At 49.0% G+C, this 23,346-nt stretch overlaps 1 protein-coding gene across 1 annotated transcript in view; it reads left to right on the forward strand.

Annotated features, from left to right (window-relative positions):
* Window positions 1–3,563: 3,563 nt before the first annotated feature.
* The window catches only part of cox7a1 (cytochrome c oxidase subunit 7A1), a 37,216-nt gene continuing 17,433 nt past the window's right edge, over window positions 3,564–23,346 (forward strand). The window contains exon 1 of the mRNA XM_078241632.1: window positions 3,564–3,713. Within this exon, the coding sequence (XP_078097758.1) occupies window positions 3,699–3,713 (15 nt within the window). The 5' untranslated portion in view covers window positions 3,564–3,698. The remainder of the gene's footprint in view (window positions 3,714–23,346) is intronic.

Below are 23,346 nucleotides of genomic sequence, written 5' to 3' on the forward strand. Positions count from 1 at the left end.
GTCACATGTGTTAGTATACAGTGAAAAGTATTGTTTCTTGCGCACTATACAGACAAATCATACTGTTCATAGAGAAGGAAATGAGAGAGTGCAGAATGTAGTGTTACAGTCATAGCTAGGGTGCAGAGAAAGATCAACTTAATGCAAGGTAAGTCCATTCAAAAGTCTGACAGCAGCAGGGAAGAAGCTGTTCTTGAGTCAATTGGTACGTGACCTCAGACTTTTGTATCTTTTTCCCGACGGAAGAAGGTGGAAGAGAGAATGTCCGGGGTGCGTGGCGTCCTTAATTCTGCTGGCTGCTTTGCCGAGGCAGCGGGAAGTGTAGACAGAGTCAATGGATGGGAGGCTGGTTTGCGTGAAGGCCAGCAGTGATGCTGTAGCAAGATCCTTTAAATCCACCGGCAAGAAGGGGGGAACCAACTGGCCCTCTCCCAAGCCAACATGTCCAGCACTGATCTCCTTGCCTGGATGGGTGCAGCTCCAACACTCAAGAAGCTCGACACCATCCAGGACAAAGCAGCCCATCCACCACTTTCAACATTCACTCCCTCCACCACCGACGCTCAGTAGCAACCGTGTGTACCATCTACAAGCTGAAGTGCATCAACTCACCAAGGTTCCTTAGGCAGCACCTTCCAAACCCTCGACCAGTACTAACTAGAAGGACAAGGGCAGCAGATACCTGAGAACCACCACCTGAAAATATATCAGCCATTCCTTCACTGTCGCTGGGTTAAAGTCCTGTAACTCCAGCCCCTGGAAACACATAAACCCCCAACCTAGCAGCCCCCTTTTCCTAACACGCACCATCTCAACAACCACCTCCTCCCAACCACCTAAAGTACGACAGAAGCACGCCATCTCCCTGTTTTCCTTTGTTCTTCCCCCCCCCCCCACCTACTCTTTCTCTTCTGCCACATGGGGGGTACCCCCCACTCACCACCCCACACAAGAAAAAACTAACATGAATAATAATATATAACATATTAGAAGAAAAAGGCCCAGGAGACAAGAAGACAACAAGCCACAAGATAAGGGCAAGACATCACCGGGGGCAACAAGGGTTGGACGTGAGCCGAAACAAAAATGGCAGAGCACGAAGAAAAGGGGACATATCCTCTCTCTGTCCGACCCCAAAAACCTAACAGCACTGTGGGTGTACCTACATCTCGGTGAGTGCAGCAGTTCAAGAAGGCAGCTCACCACCACCTTCTCAAGGGGCAATTAAGGGTGGGTAATAAATGCTGGCCTAGCCAGCGAGGTACACATCCCATCAATATGTAGGAGAAAAGACTTGAGCACAGGAAGGAGGCCATTCAGCCCTTTGAACCTGCTCCATTATTCAGTAAGATCACGACGGATGGGGCTGTGGTCTCAATACCACGTTGCAAAACCAGTTCTGTTGGATGGGATGTGTTGTTTTTATGTCTGACATGAGACTTCCAAAGAAACCGCTTTGCCCTGAACACAGTCCCTGCAGGAAGCTCCTGGGAAGACCATGGACATGCGTTAGGGATGTTCTCAAAGCTACTGACATACTCAGCGAGCCTGGGAGTCTCCAGCTCGTGAAGGAGCTCAGTGGAGAAGGTTCATTCCAGAAGGTACCGGACACATTGAGAGTTTTTGTTGGGAACTCACAGATGAAGTTGAATCTGGGACAGAATGCACTAACCTCCAAACATGTCATCTATCCACCCACCCTCCCAGCACCACCTGGAGCTGTGAGAGAGCAGTGTGAACCACTGTGCCACCCATTGATACTGTCTCTTCTGCTGAGTATTTCCTACATTATGTGCCTTTTATTTCAGATTTTCAGCATCTGCAGGATTTTCTTCTGGCTGCAGAATTCCAAGTTTTTAACACGGAAATACATCCAACCCCGCTGAGAGCCGTCCAGTGACATTCCTTCTGGATATTTGGCAAGAGTTGGAATCATAGGATCAAGGATAGGCCATTCAACCCCTCTATATCCTATTCCATCCATCCACTATGGTTAAAATTTCTTAATACCTGATCAATATCAAGATGGGGCGGCACAGTGGTTAGCACTGCTGCCTCACAGCGCCAGGGACCTGGATTCGATTCCCAGCCTGGGTCACTGTCTATGTGGAGTTTGCACATTCTCCTTGTGTCTGCGTGGGTTTCCTCTGGGTGCTCTGGTTTCCTCCCGCAGTCCAAAGATGTGCGGGTTAGGTTGACTGGCCATTGTAAATGCGTAGTGTTATGAGGATAAGGCTCAGGAGTGGGCCTGGATGGAACGCTCCTTTGGAGAGTCGGCACAGACTCAATGGGCCGAATGGCCTCCTTCTGCACTCTATGGATTCTAATCTCAGTTTTGGAATTTTTTAATTTGGGAAGGGAGTTCCAGGTTTACTTTTGTGTGAGCAAGTGCTTCCTGACAAGACTCTAATTCGCCCAGCCCTAATGATAATGTTCCATCCTTTTGTCCTAGACTCTCTCCACCAGAGGAAATAGTTTCTCTTGATCCATCCACTCTATTCAATCATTAAAACAACTTAAACAGTCAATTGGACAGGCCTGTGATTCATTATTAATGATGAGTGATAGTATTGGAGCATGTACAGTGTTGGTCTCCTTATTTAAGGTAAGATGTAAATGCTTTAGAAGCAGTTCAGAGAAGGTTTACCACAGTAATAAAGTGAATGGGCGGATTGTCTTGTGAGGAAAGGTTGGAGGGGTTGGGTTTGTATCTACAAGAGTTCAGAAGAAGAAGAAGAAGCAACTTGATAGAAACCTTTAAGATTCCTGAAGGGTTTTGACCCGGTGGATGTGGAGAGGATGTTTCCTCTTGTGAGAGAATCTGGAACTCGGATTCACTGTTTAACAAAATAAGGGGTCACTCATTTACGACGGAGGTGAGGAGAATTGTTTTCTCTCAGAAGGTGGTGAGTGTCTGGAACTCTCTCCCTCGAAAGGCAGCGGAAGCAGAGTCTATGAATCTTTTTAAGGCAGAACAAGATAGATTCTTGATTAATGGGGTCTGGGGGGCGGGGGGTGAAAGGTTATCTGGGGTAGGTGGGAATATGGGTTTGAGGTTACAATAAGATCAGCCGTGATGTTGAATAGCGGAGCAGGCTTGAGGGGCCGACTCATAGAATCCCTGCAGTGCAGAATGAGGCCATTCAGCCCATCGAGCCTGCACTGATCACAATCCCACTCAGCCCCTATCCCTGTATCTCCACGCGTTTACCCTGCTAATTGCCCTGACACATTGTGGCAATTTATCACGGCCAATGCACCCTAAACCGCACATCTTTGGGGCTGTGGGAGGAAACCAGAGTACCCGGAGGAAATCCACGCAGACACGGGGAGAACGTGCAGACTCCGCACAGACAGTGATCCAAGCCGGGAATCGAACCTGGGTCCCTGGCACTGTAAGGCAGCAGTGCTGACCACTGTGCCACCGTGCCGCCTCTTTACAGTCAATGATGTTTTTCAAAAATACTTCATTGGCTGTAAAGAACAGGGGGCTGGGTGCTGGGGAGGTGCTATATAAATGCAATATCTTTCTCTGGCACTGGGCCAGCGCTGCTGAATCCAGGCTGAAGTTTGATCTGTGCAGCTGCTCTTAGCTTTGGCAGCCAGGAGCTGCAGAATCTCAGAGCTGTCACTCTCAATGCCCTTGGACAGTAACAGAGGCAGCAGCAAAGGACAAGGCGAGCTCCAAACTTCCCAACATGAAGCACCTCCTGGTAAGAACTTTGCTAAACTCATTCCCTCCTCCCATCGCCCTGAGAAAACAACTCGGAAACTTTCTCAAAGTTAGAATAACTTTTACCAATGTTAAAATTCAAAACTTGTCCAGGCTTTTAAAATATATATAATTGTTGCATGTCTTGTGTGGGAAATGTATTGCTCATCAATGTTTTGAACCAGTTGCTGTGGATTTTGCTGGTTTTTAAATGAAACAATTTCAATTCTTTCCACTTTCTCACTTCACTGCGACTTGATACCACCCTCCTGCCTCACTGATTGGCCGGTTGTCGCCGGTTCCTCTCCCTCATTGGTCCCTGCTCATGCCAATCATTTTGGGTTATTAAAGTTAGATTGTTCCCTGGTTGAAGTGGCCAAACTGGGAGAGGGTCACTGACCACTGACCACTGCTCACTGCCCACTGACTGCCCACTGCTCACTGACTGACCACTGCTCACTGCTCACTGACTGCCCACTGCTCACTGACTGACCACTGCTCACTGACCACTGCCTGCCCACTGCTCACTGACTGACCACTGCCCACTGACTGCCTGACCACTGCCTGACCACTGACCACTGCCGGGCAAGGTGGTGGAGGCGGACACACTGGGAACACGCTAAGACTTATCTAGATAGCCACATGAACGGAGTAGGAATGGAGGGATACAAAAGAATGGTCTAGTTTGGACCAGGGAGCGGCGCGGGCTTGGAGGGCCGAAGGGCCTTTCCTGTGTTGTATTGTTCTTTGTTCTTTGACTGACCACTGCCCAAACACTGACTGCCCACTGCCTGCTCACTGCCCACTGACTGACCACTGCCCAGTGACTGCCCACTGCTCACTGACTGCCCACTGCCCGCTGACTGCCCACTGATTGCCCACTGACAGACCACTGCCCACTGACTGCCTAACCACTGACCACTGACTGCCCACTGATTGCCCACTGACAGACCACTGCCCACTGACTGCCTAACCACTGACCACTGACTGCCCACTGACTGACCACAGCCCACTGACTGCCCACTGCTCACTGACTGCTGACTGCCCACTGACTGCCCACTGCCTGCCCACTGACTGCCCATTGCCCACTGACTGCCCACTGCCCACTGACTGCCCACTGACTGCCCATTGCCCACTGACTGCCCACTGACTGCCGACTGACTGCCCATTGCCCACTGACTGCCCACTGACTGCCCACTGACTGCTCACTGACTGCCCACTGCCTGACCACTATCCACTGCCCACTGCCTGACCTCTGTCCCCTGACTGACCACTGCCCCCTGACTGACCACTACCCCCTGACTGACCACTGCCCACTGACTGCCCACTGACCCCTGACTGCCCACTGCCTGACCACTGCCCACTGACTGACCACTGCCCACTGACCCCTGACTGCCCACTGCCTGACCAGTGCCCACTGCTCACTGACTGCCCACTAACTGCTCACTGAGTGCTGACTGCCCACTGCCTGACCACTGCCCACTGCCTGACCACTGCCCACTGACTGACCACTGCACACTGACTGACCACTGCCCACTGCCTATTGTCTGACCACTGACTGCCCACTGTCCACTGACTGCCCATTGCCCACTGACTGCCCAGTCACTGCCCACTGTGTGAGTGATTCTGGGATTCTGTGACCATCAGATAATTGAACGTGGGAAGGTCAGATCCGGGCTGGAACATGATTTCAGACTGGTGAAGGGTTAGGTTCCAGACTGTAAATCACACACAGAGTAATGGCCGTCAGACTGAGATAGTGGAGCCAGATATCATGGAGCTATTCCAGGGATGATTAAACGATGGCAGAGTCTCTCTGGAGAGATTAACTAAATTGAATTGGGTGACCTTCCTTATCAGTCTTTGTGATCTCAAACTGGATGGACTTTGAGTGTTTTGCTGTAATCAAGAGGATATTCAATGAATAAGTATTTAATAAAATGCCCATCACATCCGACGCGAAGGGCTGAAGGGCCTTTTTCTATGCTGTACGACCTCTTGTGACCTCAGGGAATCCCAAAGTGTTTTACAAGCAATAAGGTGTTTTTATAAAAATTGCTGTCATAGTGTAGGAACCACGGTGGGCAGCATGTGCACAGCAAGATCCCACGATCAGCAATACATTATTCAGACCAGGCTGGTGGGTAGTTCCGAAAACTATCATCTGTCAGTCTAAATGCGCAGGCGACCCAGTCCAGCCTGTTTCACAGTCACTGCTTCTCCCTGGAATGTGTTGACCTGAGTTGGGTTGTTGGCACATTGTGATCCTGAATCAAGATGTGTTATAATATCAGAAGCTTGTGATACGGGGGTGGGGGGACGTGGTCCCCTGGCTCGCTAGCTCCCTCACCTTTGAGACACAGGTCGTGGGTGCCAGCCTCACTCCAGAGATGTGAGCACAAAATCTCACATTTTTATGAGATGGGAAACACATTCCCACTGCTGAGAGCCATCCAGTAATATTCCGACTCCAGTTTCACCTTCTGGAATTAGATATTTTGCGAAAGGATGGAATCAAAAGGACAGGAGCAGGCCATTTGGCCCTACCAGGCTGACCTATATCCTATCCCATCTATCCACTGTGGTTAAAATCTCTTAATATTTGATAAATATCTATCAATGATGGCATGGTGGCACAGTGGTTAGCGCTGCTGTCTCACAGTGCCAGGGATCTGGGTTCGATTCCCGGCTCGGGTCACTGTCTGTGTGGAGTTTGCACATTCTCCCCGTGTCTGCGTGGGTTTCCTCCGGGTGCTCATGAATTGTCCCAACTGAAGTTTGGACTAAGAGCTGGTAGGTTGAGTGGCAGGAAACAGGTGAAGAGTTGGTGACCTTTGCATACCAGCCTCTGACAATAGTGAAGTGTAAATATTTTCCGATTGACCTGGATTCAGAATAATTATCAGTGAAGGGATGACAATGTTGTTTAAAATGCAGCTTTTTGTCACCATTTGGAATGGACTGTCTGCAAGTGGCGATGCCAGCAGGTTTGGAGGTAAGTTTCGAAGGGGAATTGGATATTTACTGGACAGGGATATATGTGTAGAGCTATTAGAGGTGAGACTAATTGGATCACTCTATCCGAGAGCTTGTACAGGCTGGATGAGCCAAATGGCCCCTGAGTATCCTGTACGATTCTGTGATTTAGCTTGTTCTGTATCTCCACACAGGCGAAACCAGAGTTTCTGATTCAGAATGTTACCAACAGTGTCACAGGAACTTTGGAGAGGTGATGGCATAGTGGTATTATCCCTAGACCGCGAAACCAGGAACTCAGCTAATGTTCTGGGGACCCGGGTTCGAATCCCGCCACAGCAGATGGTGGAATTTGAATTCAATAAAAAATATCTGGAATTAAGAATCTACTGATGGCCATGAAACCATTGTCGATTGTCGGAAAAACCCATCTGGTTCACTAATGTCCCTTTAGGGAAGGAAATCTGCTGTCCTTACCCGGTCTGGCCTACATGTGACTCCAGCGCCACAGCGATGTGGTTGACTCTCAACTACCCTCTGGACATGGGCAACTAGGAATGGGCAATAAATGCTGGCAAGCCAGTGACGCCCATGTCCCACGAATGAATTAAAAAGGACTCCTTCCAGCCTGTGGAAAACGATGACATGTTTTGGAATTTTCCCATCCCGCCCACCACAGGAATTGTAGCGGGCGGGACATGGATCATGCAAAGGTCCATTGATCTCGGGAGGGATTTTCCGGTCTTTGGGGCGAGTGCGGCTGGAAAAACCCACCCATGATGAACAGATTTAGACTGTGAGCCCAGAACAACTCACATCGGGTCAAGTTCACCAAACTCATTTCACAAAGAACTCTTAGAGTCTAGACGATTGATCCAAGCACACTCTTATTCAGCGTTCCTTGTAGGCTCTTCCACCCAGGGCACCAACAATCTCTGCTTTTGATTCAATTTATTATTATCACATGTATTAGTATACAGTGAAAAGTATTATTTCTTGCGCGTTATACAGACAAAGCATACCGTTCATAGAGAAGGAAAGGAGAGACTGCAGAATGTAGTGTCACTGTCATAGCTAGGGTGTAGTGAAAGATCAACTTAGTGTGAGATAGGTCCATTCAAAAGTCTGACAGCAGCAGGGAAGAAGCTGTTCTTGAGTCAGTTGGTGCGTGACCTCAGAACTTTGTATCTTTTTCCTGACGGGAGAAGGTGGAAGAGAGAATGTCCGGGGTGCGTGGGGTCTTTAATTATGCTGGCTGCTTTGCCGAGGCAGCGGGAAGTGTAGGATAGGAGGCTGGTTTGCGTGATGGATTGGGCTACATTCACGACATAGAACATAGAACATAGAACATTACAGCGCAGAACAGGCCCTTCGGCCCACGATGTTGCACCGACCAGTTAAAAAAAACAAACTGTGACCCTCCAACCTAAACCAATTTCTTTTCGTCCATGAACCTATCTACGGATCTCTTAAACGCCCCCAAACTAGGCGCATTTACTACTGATGCTGGCAGGGCATTCCAATCCCTCACCACCCTCTGGGTAAAGAACCTACCCCTGACATCGGTTCTATAACTACCCCCCCTCAATTTAAAGCCATGCCCCCTCGTGCTGGATTTCTCCATCAGAGGAAAAAGGCTATCACTATCCACCCTATCTAAACCTCTAATCATCTTATATGTTTCAATAAGATCCCCTCTTAGCCGCCGCCTTTCCAGCGAAAACAATCCCAAATCCCTCAGCCTCTCCTCATAGGATCTCCCCTCCATACCAGGCAACATCCTGGTAAACCTCCTCTGCACCCTCTCCAAAGCCTCCACATCCTTCCTGTAATGTGGGGACCAGAACTGCACACAGTACTCCAAGTGCGGCCGCACCAGAGTTGTGTACAGTTGCAACATAACGCTACGACTCCTAAATTCAATCCCCCTACCAATAAACGCCAAGACACCATATGCCTTCTTAACAACCTTATCTACTTGATTCCCAACTTTCAGGGATCTATGCACACATACACCTAGATCCCTCTGCTCCTCCACACTATTCAAAGTCCTCCCGTTAGCCCTATACTCAACACATCTGTTATTCCTACCAAAGTGAATTACCTCACACTTCTCCGCATTAAACTCCATCCGCCACCTCTCGGCCCAACTTTGCAACCTGTCTAAGTCTTCCTGCAAACTACGACACCCTTCCTCACTGTCTACCACACCACCGACTTTGGTGTCATCAGCAAATTTGCTAATCCACCCAACTATACCCTCATCCAGATCATTAATAAATATTACAAACAGCAGTGGCCCCAAAACAGATCCCTGAGGTACACCACTTGTAACCGCACTCCATGATGAATATTTACTATCAACCACCACCCTCTGTTTCCTATCCGCTAGCCAATTCCTGATCCAATTTCCTAGATCACCCCCAATCCCATACATCTGCATTTTCTGCAGAAGCCTACCATGGTGAACCTTATCAAACGCCTTACTAAAATCCATATATACCACGTCCACTGCCTTGCCCCCATCCACCTCCTTGGTCACTTTCTCAAAAAACTCAATAAGGTTAGTAAGGCACGACCTACCTGCCACAAAACCATGCTGACTATCACCTATCAATTCATTACTCTCCAAATAACTATAAATCCTATCCCTTATAATTTTTTCCAACATCTTGCCGACAACAGAAGTGAGACTCACCGGTCTATAATTCCCGGGGAAGTCTCTGTTCCCCTTCTTAAACAATGGGACAACATTCGCTAACCTCCAATCTTCTGGTACTATACCAGAGGCCAACGACGACCTGAAGATCAGAGCCAGAGGCTCTGCAATCACTTCTCTTTTGTAGTTCCTTGCGGTCTTGGGCAGAGCAGGAGTCATACCAAGCTGTGATACAACCAGGAAGAATGCTTTCTATGGTGCATCTGTAAAGGTTGGTGAGAGTTGCAGCTGAGATGCCAAATTTCCTTAGTCTTCTGAGAAAGTAGAGGCGTTGGTGGGCTTTCTTAACTATAGTGTCAGCATGGGGGGGACCAGGACAGGTTGTTGGTGATCTGGACTCCAAAAAACTTGAAGCTTTCGACCCTTTCTACTTCGTCCCCATTGATGTAGACAGGGGCATGTTCTCCTTTACGCTTCCTGAAGTCGATGACAATCTCCTTCGTTTTGTGACTTTGTTTTGACTCTTTTCACAAGACAATACCTATTATTTAGACAGACTCGCCGTGCTTTCTTAGCATTCAGCTTGGGTGTAATAGTGACAGAACTCTTCAAATGTAAACACTACCAAAGTACTTCTGGAGTGACAGGAACTGAGATTGGAATGCATTCCAAAAAGGCAGAATGATCAGTCGGCTGCTGTTGTCAGGAATACTGGGAATGGAATCTGGTTGCCAGGATACACACTACCTTGACTAATAGTAACATGAATAGCACAGCAGCACATTCCTCCCTCAGTACTCGGAGGTCTTAACCAGCACGGCATTGACAAGGGCATTGTGTCATCCACTACATCGATACACACTGGCGTTTGACACAATGTCCAGTCTTCCTGCTGCTTATATTTCTGTCGTCACAGAATCAGGCACAACTTCCATTTCTTTTCCCACTTGGTGTTCAGGTAGACAGTACCAGGGAGCAACAGGAGAAAGGCAAGTTTAAATTGGGCTGGGAATGCAAGGTAGAAGTTCCATAGTCCCAGATGACCATAGGCTGCTTTGAGGGGGAGAGCTGACTGGGGGTGATTTAACCTGAGGGTCACCACACCTCAGGTGAGGGGCAAAGTTGAGAAGGCGGGGCCTTCATGGAGAACCGGTACGTGAATCGAACTTGCGCTGTTGGCATCGCTCTGTGGCACAAACCAGCCGTCCAGCCAGCTGACTGCCGCAATACCCAATAGTCAGTGTTGGGTCACCAACAAGAAACAAGTTGGGATTGGGACATGGTTCGACAGTGACAGCCGTTTGGTCCCAAACAGGGAAAAACTCAGCAGGTCTGGCAGCATCTGTAGGGAGAGGAAACACCGTTAATGTTTCGAGTCTGTCTGACTCTTCATCTGAACTAAAGAGAGGGAAAATGTGTTAGATATTAAACTGTAGCCGGGAGAGATTACAACAAGTGGCCAGGTGAGAACAAGATGACATGGCTACACAAGAGGTCAGGTGGTGGAAAGAGTGGGAAGCAGTTACCCTGGGGTCTCGGAAAAAGCCCAACACTACTGCTTGTAGCTGAGAGTTTAGAAATGATCTACTCTTGTCGAAAGTCTTTGATGTCAACGATTTAAGGAACATTCTACAGCAACAAAGATGTAGAAAACTTAAAAAGAGATAGATGTGACAACAGAGGGAAAAGGAGTGCTTCCACATTGAGGCAAAGACGTTTCGAATATAAAGAAAGGGGATTCAGATGGAAGAGAAAGGTCACAATCTAAAGTTGTTGAACTCAATGTTGAGTCCTGAGGGCTGTGATTTGACCAATCGGAAGATGAGAAGCTGTTTCTTCAGTTTGCATTGGGCTTCATTGGAACGTTGCAGCAGGTCAAGGGTGGACGTGAGGGCAGGGTGCTCGGGTGAAATAGCAAGCGACAGGAAGGTCAGGGGTCATGTTTGCGGACTGAGTGAAGGCGTTCTGCAAAGCGGTCACCCAGGCTGTGGTTGGACGATGGGCAGGGAGGGTCAGGGATTGGACAGAATGGAGGCGCTCAGGTTGGTGATTGGTCAGGAGAGAGGTGCCAGGGTGGGCAATCTGGTATAAAGGCAGGTGCACCAGGGCGTCAGCAATGAAGAGATTCTGAGTGCTGAGGACAATTTATCAAAGACATTCTGTCCCTTGGTGACAGGCTACCCTGCTCTGCCTGACCCCACTGCTTCCCTCCATCCCTCCACTGTCCCGGAATTCTCGGATATCCAGGATTGGATCAGCAGAAATTCACTGCAACTGAAGAATGTATCCCGGGCTGAACAGTTGCAGCTCTGGGGTGAGATTTCGTTTTAAAGTTTATTGATCATGTCACAAGTAGGCTTACATTAACACCGCAATGAAGTTACTGTGAAAATCCCCTAGTCGCCACACGCCGGTGCCTGTTCAGGTACGCTGAGGGAGAATTTAGCATGGCCAATGCACCTAACTAGCACGTCTTTCAGAGTGTGGGGGGAAACCGGAGCATCCGGAGGAAACCCATGCAGACACGGGGAGAACGTGCAGACTCCGCACAGACAGTGACCCGGGTCCCTGGCGCTGTGAGGCAGCAGGTTGTTTTCCTTAGAACAGAGGCTGAGGGGTGACCCAACTGAGGTGCAAAATAGTGGATAGGATAGACAGGAAAGACTTGTTTCCCCTTGCTGAGGGGTCAGTTACCAGGGGCGTAGATATAAAGCGATTGATGAAAGGATCAGAGGGGACAGGGGGAAAAACCTTTTCACTCAGAGGGTGGATGGGTGTTGGGAATTCACTGCCTAAATTGGTGATTGAGGCTGAAACACTCAACCCATTTAACAGGTACTGGGATCTAAAGTGTGGGAGCCTACAAGTGTACAGACCAGGTGCTGGAGTGGGATTAGAATGAGAGGCTGCTTCCTTTTTTCTCTATTTTTGCTGGCACTGACACAATGGGCTGAATGGCCTCTGTCCGCACCGGTTCTAAACATTGGGAAAACTGAAGATCTTGCTTTCAATCTCTGCCACAAACATTTCTCCCTCACCACCAGCTCCATCCCTCTCTCTGGAATGTCCAAAGCTGGACCAGACTCCTCACAGCTCCGGTGTTACACTCGACCCGGGATCGGCACCTGGCCTAATAATCATAGCGTGACCAAAACTGAGTAATTTCCACCTCTATATCTCCACAGGAAGGTATACCGCCTCTATACTGCCCCTGCCTCAGCGTCTCCGCTGCTGAAACATTCATTCACACCCAAACAAAGAACAAACAAAGAACAAACAAAGAACAATACAGCACAGGAACAGGCCCTTCGGCCCTCCAAGCCCGCGCCGCTCCCCGGTCCAGGATTGAATCCTGAATCCAGGATCCCCGCCCAATTTTCCAGCCTATCTACATACCAATATCATATCCACCAAGCTGTCCCTCACAGCTACGATGCTTTGTTCATTACAACCTATTAACTCACCCCCACCCCCCCATTCCAGACCATGTGATCTCCAGGGAGAGGCGAAAACCCAGAGTGAAAAACCCCAGGGCCAATATGGAGAAAAAAAAATCTGGGAAATTCCTCTCCGACCCCCTGAGGCGATCGAAACGAGTCCAGGAAATCACAATGGCCCCGATCGGAAAATGCTTCCCAACCCTAGTCATTTCCACTTCCACGAACACCATATGAATTCCCTGCCCCCGAGACAGGTTCCCAACTATCCGCAGTCTCACTCTGTACTGGCACCAGCAAGATGATCATAGAATGAAGCCTTGAAACGAGAAACCAGGAACAATTAGCCTGCGCCGCTCCCTGGTCCAAACTAGACCACTCTTTTGTATCCCTCCATTCCCACTCCGTTCATATAGCTGTCTAGATAAGTCTTAAACGTTCCCAGTGTGTCCGCCTCCACCACCTTGCCCGGCAACACATTCCAGGCCCCCACGACCCTCTGTGTGAAATATGTCCTTCTGATATCTGTGTTAAACCTCCCCCCCTTCACCTTGAACCTATGACCCCTCGTGAACGTCACCACCGACCCGGGGAAAAGCTTCCCACCGTTCACCCTATCTATGCCTTTCATAATTTTATACACCTCTATTAAGTCTCCCCTCATCCTCCGTCTTTCCAAGGAGAACAACCCCAGTTTCCCCAATCTCTCCTCATAACCAAGCCCCTCCATACCAGGCAACATCCTGGTAAACCTCCTCTGTACTCTCTCCAAAGCCTCCACGTCCTTCTGGTAGTGTGGCGACCAGAACTGGACGCAGTATTCCAAATGCGGCCGAACCAACGTTCTATACATCTGCAACATCAGACCCCAACTTTTATACTCTATGCCCCGTCCTATAAAGGCAAGCATGCCATATGCCTTCTTCACCACCTTCTCCACCTGTGACGTCACCTTCAAAGATCTGTGGACTTGCACACCCAGGTCCCTCTGCGTCTCTACACCCTTTATGGTTCTTCCATTTATCGTGTAGCTCCTCCCTACATTATTCCCACCAAAATGCATCACTTCGCATTTATCAGGATTGAACTCCATCTGCCATTTCCTTGCCCAAATTTCCAGCCTATCTATATCCTTCTGTAGCCTCTGACAATGTTCCTCACTATCTGCAAGTCCTGCCAGTTTTGTGTCGTCCGCAAACTTACTGATCACCCCAGTTACTCCTTCTTCCAGATCATTTATATAAATCACAAACAGCAGAGGTCCCAATACAGAGCCCTGCGGAACACCACTAGTCACAGGCCTCCAGCCGGAAAAAGACCCTTCCACTACCACCCTCTGTCTTCTATGACCAAGCCAGTTCTCCACCCATCTAGCCACCTCCCCCTTTATCCCATGGGATCCAACCTTTTTCACTAGCCTACCATGAGGGACTTTGTCAAACGCTTTACTAAAGTCCATATAGACAACATCCACGGCCCTTCCTTCGTCAACCATTTTGGTCACTTCTTCAAAAAACACCACCAGGTTAGTGAGGCATGACCTCCCTCTCACAAAACCATGTTGACTATCGTTAATGAGTTTATTCCTTTCTAAATGCGCATACATCCTATCTTTAAGAATCTTCTCCAACAACTTCCCCACCACGGACGTCAAGCTCACCGGCCTATAATTACCCGGGTTATCCTTCCTACCCTTCTTAAATAACGGGACCACATTGGCTATCCTCCAATCCTCTGGGACCTCACCTGTGTCCAGTGACGAGACAAAGATTTGCGTCAGCCCGAGCTACCTTTAGACTTAAACATTCCAACACAGCCCTGACTGCATCCACTTTCTACCCTCTGTGAACTCCAGGTCATTCCAAACTCCGCAGCCCACTGTCCGAGCCCACGCCACGTCCCACTGTCCGAGCCCGCGCCATGTCCCACTGTCCGAGCCCACGCCACGTCCCACTGCCCGAGCCCACGCCACGTCCCACTGTCCGAGCCCACACCACGTCCCACTGTCCGAGCCCACGCCACATCCCACTGTCCGAGCCCACGCCACGTCCCACTGTCCGAGCCCACACCACGTCCCACTGTCCGAGCCCACACCACGTCCCACTGTCCGAGCCCACACCACGTCCCACTGTCCGAGCCCACACCACGTCCCACTGTCCGAGCCCACACCACGTCCCACCGCCCACCCATACCATCCTGCTTATTGTTGACCTGGCTTCTGGTTTGACAACACCTTGAATCAAAATTCCTATCCACCCTTTCAATACCCCATGTGGACTCACCAACTCCCTATGTCTCTAACCTCCTCCAGCCCCACAACCTTCACCTCAAACACGCTCCCCCCCCCACCCCCCGCCCCGAATTCTACCCTCTCGAGCTTTCACCTGTGTAAACTTGGGAATTCCGTACATAAACTTCACCAACTTTCTCACCTCCTTTAAGACGCTGGTTAAAATCACCATCACCTCCCATTCCATCTCCTTATGTGGTTTAGTGTCCAGTTTACGAAGAATATTACACCACAGGAACAGGCCCTTCGGCCTTCAAGCCTGCACCGACCATGCTGCCCATCTGAACTGAAACCTCTTGCCCTTCCGGGGACCATATCCCTCTATTCCCATCCTATTCATGTATTTGTCCAAGTATTGGGTCACTATCGTATCTGCTTCCACTACCTCCCCCAGCAGCGAGTTCCAGAAACCCACCACCCTCTGTATAAAACCCTTGCCTCGTATATCTCCTTTAAACCTTGCCCCTCGTACCTTAAACCTATGCCCCCTAGTAATTGACTCTTCCACCCTGGGAAAAAGCTTGACAATGCTCCGATGAAGCACCTCGAGATATTTTGTGACGCTAAAGGATGTTACATAAATGAAAATTGTTCTTACAAAAAGGGTTGTGAATGTAGCCCAATCCATCACTCAAACCAGCCTCCCATCCATTGACTCTGTCTACACTTCCCGCTGCCTCGGCAAAGCAGCCAGCATAATTAAGGATCCCACGCACCCTGGACATTCTCTCTTCCACCTTCTTCCGTTGGGAAAAAGATACAAAAGTCTGAGGTCACGTACCAACCGACTCAAGAACAGCTTCTTCCCTGCTGCCATCAGACTTTTGAATGGACCTACCTCGCATTAAGTTGATCTTTCTCTACACCCTAGCTATGACTGTAACACTACATTCTGCACTCTCTCGTTTCCTTCTCTATGAACGGTATGCTTTGTATAGCTCGCAGGAAACAATACTTTTCACTGTGTTAATACGTGACAATAATAAATCAAATCAAATCAAAAACATGGGAGAAAGTATAAACTGGAAAGAGGAAAGATTGAAAATTTATTGTAGAGATGTTGAAAAGATAATTGTAGCACGGAGCGATTCATTGAGTGTGACCCTGATGATGTGGGTCGACATTTGGGGGTGTGAGTTCTCTGAGCTGTTATGTGGTTACTCCAGTGAAGGATCGGTAATTGTGTGACTCACTGCCCCAGCCACACGACTTTCCATCGTGGGTCGAGTCATGAGTAAGGAGACAGCTTCATGGGTGTAATAGTCAACATGACGTGTCCTTGAAGCACCTTCGCGGGAGGAGTTATCTGTGACTTCCATTGACCCTGAAGTCACGACTGTAACTAATCACACCCTTAGCGGCAGCCACAGGGTATTTGGCACTAAGACACCTCAAAGGGTATCGAGAGGAACAGAACTAATATAGTGTTCAAAAAAAAGTCAGATGAAAAGCGTCTAGCCAGCATTAGCCACGCTATAGCATCAGAAAATACTTTCTAGAAAATAAGAGGTTTCCATGGAAACGAACAGGAGAGAGTTGGGCTTTTAGCTTTACATTAAGCAGTGGAGAATTTACCATCTGAAAGCCTTGCAGTCGCAGTAGGTATATTTTCCTCTGAATTATTCCGAAGCTGTGTTTTAGTGGAATGTCCCAGTCCAAGAATGTGGTAACGTGGCCCCTTTAATGGGCAATTCTTCGCAGGCCATGTGACTGGGCCGGAACCAATGGAGTGTGAGCGTGCCAACCTGGGCCAATCAGGAGCGAGGACGTGCATTCCCGGGGTTGGAAGGCTTCAGTTGGAGTCGGGGAGTTGTTGGGAGTGGACGTGGATTAGATTTGCTGTTAAATCCTGCATTGTAAATCGTTCTTCTCAGTCAATAAATCTTTTAGTTTGTTACTTGCCACGCCGAGTCGCCTCAAATTACTAGAGAGGATTCCAGAGTCTGGACGCTCCCTGATGCTGGAGGGAAGAGGGAAGGTTTTCAGAACAAATCATGGGAATTGGAGCAGGAAGGGAGGGAAGACTTTGTAAAAACGATGGAAGGGAACATCCTCTAACCCTCTCCACCACCCCCACTCCGAACACCCTCAGCTATTCAACAAAGATCCTGAGGCAGCCCCTTCCAAACCCACCACCCACTTCTATCTAGAAGGACAAGGGCAGCAGATAACTGGGAACGCCACCACCTGCAAGTTCCCCTCCAAGCCACTCACCATCCTGACTTGGAAATATATCACCGTTCCTTTGCAGTTGCTGGGTCAACCCACAGAACATGGACTGCAGCGATTCAAGAAGGCAGCTCACCACCACCTTCTCAAGGGCAACTAGGGATGGACAATAAATGCTGGCCAACCAGCGACACCCATGTCCCATGAATGAATAAAAAAAATTGCAGCTGTCAAAATGACAAGGCTAGACCTGGAGAATTGGTGAGGGCCTTCAACGGAGTAAATAGGAAGTAGCTGGTAGGACATTGACTAACCAGAGGACACAGGTTTAAAATAATCAGTTGAATATCTAGAGGAGAGACAAAGACTTTTATTTTACACAGCGAGTTGCTGTGACCTGGAAGGTGCTGCCTGAAAGGACGGTGGAAGCAGATTCAACAGGAACTTTGAAAGGGATTTGGAGAAACACTTTGCAGGGCTGTGGGGAAATGAGGCTAATTAAATAACTAAAATAAAAGCAAAACTCTGCAGATGCTGGAGATCTGAAATAAAAGCAGAAAGTGCTGGGAAAAGCTCAGCAGATCTGGCAGCGTCTGTGGAGAGAGAAACAGAGTTAGGCAGCAATGTTACTCAGCGAAATCTCCATTCACAGCAGCGGGACTGGAAAATCCCAGCCGCAAGCCAGTCGGAACATTCCAGCCTTAACGTTTCAAGTCTAAAATGTCTCTTCCTTGGATCTGAAGAGACAGGAATGTGAGCAGGATGGCAAGATGGTGAATTGAAACGGCGAGTGACTGGAAGATCAGGGGCCATGCTTGTGACTTGAATGGGAGTGTTCCGTAGAATGGTCACCCGCTCTGCCCAGTGCAGAGGAGAGCACGTGTCAGCCTATTGTATAAGGGCCTGTTTCCAGGCTGTAAACCTCTGTGACTCTATCAGAGCACGTTGTGTAAAGTAAAGGAATAGGTAAATTGCTGCATCGCCGGGGAGGGGTGCTGGGGGCCTCAGGCAGGCAGGGGCAGGTCAAGGGGACAGGTATTCCACCTCCTGCCACTGGCATGGGAAGATGTCGTGGGAGGGGTATGGGGTGTGGGGAGCAATAGAGGAATTCCGCAGTCTTCTGAATAAGGGTCATATTGGGTTCGATTCTCTCTCCACAGTCGCTGCCTGACCTGCTGAGTTTATCCAGCATTTTCGGTTTTTATTTCAGATTTCCAGCATCTGCAGCATTTTGCCTTAATTATAACGAGATATCGGAATTGGGCATTAGGATATCGGGATACTGGAATTGGGATATTGGGATATCGGAATTGGGCATTGATAGTGGGGAGTTTTACCAAATACAAGCAGTCATTCTGTTACCATGTATTTCCGTAAGATCTCAGGGACCTCCTGTGATGTCAGCGTTGCTGGCCGGGCCCAGCAATTATTACCCATCCCTAATTGCCCCTTGAGAAGGTGATGGTGAGTCGCCATCTTGAACCGCTGCAGTCCCTGTGGTGTAGGTACACCCACTGTGCTGTTAGGGAGAGGAGTGTGAGGATTTTGACCCAGTGATGGAGGATTGCCATTCCGGGCCTTGCCGATTTGAACATCTCCTCTCAGCCTCCGCCACTCTGAGGAGTTCGGAGCTGTTAACGTGCCGGGCCCAGAATACAACAACACACTCCAGCTGAGGCTGAACCAGTGTTTGAGAAAGGTTCATCAGAACCTCCCTCCCTTTGTACCCTGTGCCCCTCTTTATAAAGCCCCATGATCCCCTCTGTCTGATTACTCCTCTTTCACCTTTGTGCGTATTTACCCCCATGTCCCTCTGACCCCAAACCCACTTCAGAATTGCCCCTTTCCCCTGTTTTTATAATGGCCGGGATTCTCCGCCAGCCCCTGCCAGGAATCCCGATGGCCCATGGAATTGGGTGAAAGGGGTAAATCGGGATTCCGCTGTGCGCCAATCCCATTCCCAGTCTCCCGGCCTGCTATTCCCACAAAATCCAGGTTCCCAGCCGGAGCGGGCCAGGACATGATGCCAGCTGTTTTGGATAGATTTGAATGTTATTAGCGGGTGGTGGGCCCGGTTCAACCCCCTCCTGCCACGCTCCCGTTCCCCCCCCTGACAGAGTCTCTCAGGCAACAAAAAGTACAGGGCCTGACAAGCGTGGACCTGGCACGGGGGGTTCCGGGTCAGGGGGAAGGAGGTAAGTACAGGCTCCAAATGTACCCATGGACTTCACTGATGCTGCCAAGCTGCAGGGGGAGGGGGGGGGGTCCCTCGAGTGGCCTGAGGGTTGGGGCGGCCTCGGCCTGGGAGGAAGAACGTCAGGGGTCACCCCCGCAATGGAACTTCTGCCAGTTACCCTCAAAGATGGAAGACTCTCAGGATGGTGATTTCAGACACCGTTCTGGAAAAATCTTCATCATCGTCTGTGTTCTCTGAAACCTTTGAAGTGGCCTGAACAAAGAACAAAGAAAATTACAGCACAGTAACCGGCCCTATGGCCCTCCAAGCCTGCACCAACCATGCTACTCAACTTAACTAAAACCCCCTACCCTTCCGGAGACCATATCCCTCTATTCCCATCCTATTCATGTATTTGTCAAGACGCCCCTTAAAAGTCATAGAGTCATAGAGGTTTACAGCATGGAAACAGGCCCTTTGGCCCAACTTGTCCATGCCGCCCTTTCTTTTTTAAACCCCTAAACTAATCCCGATTGCCTGTATTTGGCCCATATCCCTCTATACCCATCTTCCCCACGTAACTGTCCAAATGCTTTTTAAAAGACCTAATTGTACCTGCCTCTATCAACTACTACCTCTGGCAACTTGTTCCAGACACTCACCACCCTCTGTGTGAAAAAAGTGCCCCTCTGGACACTTTTGTATCTCTTCCCTCTCACCTTAAACCTATGCCTCTAGTTTTAGACTCCCCTAAGCTTTGGGAAAAGATATTGATTATCTAGCTGATCTGTGCCCCTCATTATTTTATAGACCTCTATAAGATCCCCCTCAGCCTCCTACGCTTCAGAGAAAAAAGCCCCAGTCTATCCAGCCTCTCCTTATAACTCAATCCATCAAGTCCCTGTAGCATCCTAGTAAATCTTTTCTGCACTCTTTTAGTTTAATAATATCCTTTCTATAATAGGGTAACCAGAATTGCACACAGTATTCCAAGTGTGGTCTTACCAATGTCTTGTACAACTTCAACTACCTCCCCCGGCAACTAGTTCCAGGCATCCACCACCCTCTGTGTAAAAACTCTGCCTTGTACATCTCCTTTAAATCTTGCCCCTCGCCCCTTAAACCTATGCCCCCTAGTAATTGACTCTTCCACCCTGGGAAAAAGCTTCTGATTATCCATTCTGTCCATGCCTCTCATAATCTTGTAGACTTCTATCAGGTCGCCCCCTCAACCACCGTCGTTCCAGTGAGAACAAATCAAGTTTCCCCATCCTTTCCTCATAGCTAATGCCCTCCATACCAGGCAACATCCTAGTAAATCTTTTCTGTACCCTCTCCAAAGCCTCCATATCCTTTTGAGAGTGTGGCAACCAGAATTGAACACTATGTTCCAAGTGCGGTCTAACTAAGGTTCTATAAAGCTGCAACATGACTTGCCAATTTTTAAACTCGGTGCCCCGGCCGAAGAAGGCAAGCATGCCGTATGCCTTCTTGACTACCTTCTCCACCTGCATTGCCACTTTCAGTGACCTGTGTACCTGTACACCCAGATCCCTCTGCCTATCAATACTCTTAAGGGTTCTGCCATTTACTGTATATTTCCGATCTGTATTAGACCTTCCAAAATGCATTACCTCACATTTGTCCGGATTAAACTCCATCTGCCATCTCTCCACCCAAGTCCCCAACCGATCTATATCCTGCTGTATCCTCTGATGGTCCTCATCGCTATCCGCAAATCCACCAACCTTTGTATCGTCCGCAAACTTACTAATCAATCCAGTTACATTTTCCTCCAAATCACATATATCTTACAAATAGCAAAGGTCCCAGCACTGATCCCTGAGAAACACCACTTGTCAAGCCCTCCATTCAGATGCCTGGTGACATTAATATTCATGACCTTGAACGTCTGGAAGCCTTCAAAATGACAGCATCACTCCAACTTAGCACGGCCAATGCACCCTAACCAGCATGTCTTTCGGGCTGTGGGAGGAAACCGGAGCACCCAGAGGAAACCCACACAGACACAGGGAGAACGTGCAAACTCCACACAGACAGTGACCCAAGCCAGGAATCGAACCTGGGTCTCTGACGCTGTGAGGCAGCAGTGCTAACCACTGTGCCAATGTTCCAGACATCAATGCAGGAAGGATGTTCCCGATGGTGGAGGGAGTCCAGAACCAGGGGTCACAGTCTAAGGATAAGGGGTAAACCTCTTAGGACGGAGATGAGGAAAAATTTCTTCACCCACAGAGTGATCAGCCTGTGGAATTCACTACCCAGAAAGCAGTTAAGGCCAAAACATTGTATATTTTCAAGAAGGAGTTAGATAGAAGGTGAGTGGGAAAGAGAATTGCGTGGAGGACGCGGAAAGTCTGCAGAGAGATTTGGATAGGCTGAGCGAGTGGGCGAGGATCTGGCAGATGGAATATAACGTTAGCAAATGTGAGGTTATCCACTTTGGAAGAAATAATAGTAAATTGGAATATTATTTAAATGGAGAAAAATTACATCGTGCGACTGTGCAGAGGGACCTGGGGGTCCTTGTGCACGAATCGCAAAAATTCAGTCTGCAGGTGCAGCAGGTGATCAAGAAGCCGAATGGAATGTTGGCCTTTATCGCGAGGGGGATAGAATATAAAAGCAGGGAGGCCTTGCTGCAACTGTACAAGGCACTGGTGAGGCCGCAACTGGAGTACTGTGTGCAGTTTTGGTCCCCTTATTTGCGAAAGGATATATTGGCCTTGGAGGGAGTGCAGAGAAGGTTCACCAGGTTGATACCGGAGATGAGGGGTGTAGCTTATGAGGAGAGATTAAACAGATTGGGTCTGTACTCGTTGGAGTTTAGAAGGATGAGGGGTGATCTTATAGAGACATATAAGATAATGAAGGGGCTGGATAGGGTAGAGGTGGAGAGATTCTTTCCACTTAGAAGGGAAACCAGAACTAGAGGGCACAGCCTCAAAATAAGGGGGGGCCGGTTCAGAACAGAGTTGAGGGGGAACTTCTTCTCTCAGAGGGTAGTGAATCTCTGGAATTCTCTGCCCATTGAAGTGGTGGACGCTTCCTCGTTGAATATGTTTAAATCATGGGTAGATAGTTTTCTGATCGATAAGGGAATTAGGGGTTATGGGGAGCAGGCGGGTAAGTGGAACTTGATTCAAAGAACAAAGAACAAAGAACAATACAGCACAGGAACAGGCCCTTCGGCCCTCCAAGCCCGCGCCGCTCCCCGGTCCAGGATTGAATCCTGAATCCAGGATCCCCGCCCAATTTTCCAGCCTATCTACATACCAATATCCTATCCACCGAGCTGTCCCTCACAGCTACGATGCTTTGTTCATTACAACCTATTAACTCACCCCCACCCCCCCATTCCAGACCATGTGATCTCCAGGGAGAGGCGAAAACCCAGAGTGAAAAACCCCAGGGCCAATATGGGGAAAAAAAAATCTGGGAAATTCCTCTCCGACCCCCTGAGGCGATCGAAACGAGTCCAGGAAATCACAATGGCCCCGATCGGAAAATGCTTCCCAACCCTAGTCATTTCCACTTCCACGAACACCATATGAATTCCCTGCCCCCGAGACAGGTTCCCAACTATCCGCAGTCTCGCTCTGTACTGGCACCAGCAAGATGATCATAGAATGAAGCCTTGAAACGAGAAACCAGGAACAATTAGCCCGCGCCGCTCCCTGGTCCAAACTAGACCACTCTTTTGTATCCCTCCATTCCCACTCCGTTCATATAGCTGTCTAGATAAGTCTTAAACGTTCCCAGTGTGTCCGCCTCCACCACCTTGCCCGGCAACACATTCCAGGCCCCCACGACCCTCTGTGTAAAATATGTCCTTCTGATATCTGTGTTAAACCTCCCCCCCTTCACCTTGAACCTATGACCCCTCGTGAACGTCACCACCGACCC

The sequence above is a fragment of the Mustelus asterias genome, chromosome 24, assembly GCF_964213995.1.
Source record: "Mustelus asterias chromosome 24, sMusAst1.hap1.1, whole genome shotgun sequence".
In the NCBI taxonomy this organism is placed as follows: Eukaryota; Metazoa; Chordata; class Chondrichthyes; order Carcharhiniformes; family Triakidae; genus Mustelus; species Mustelus asterias.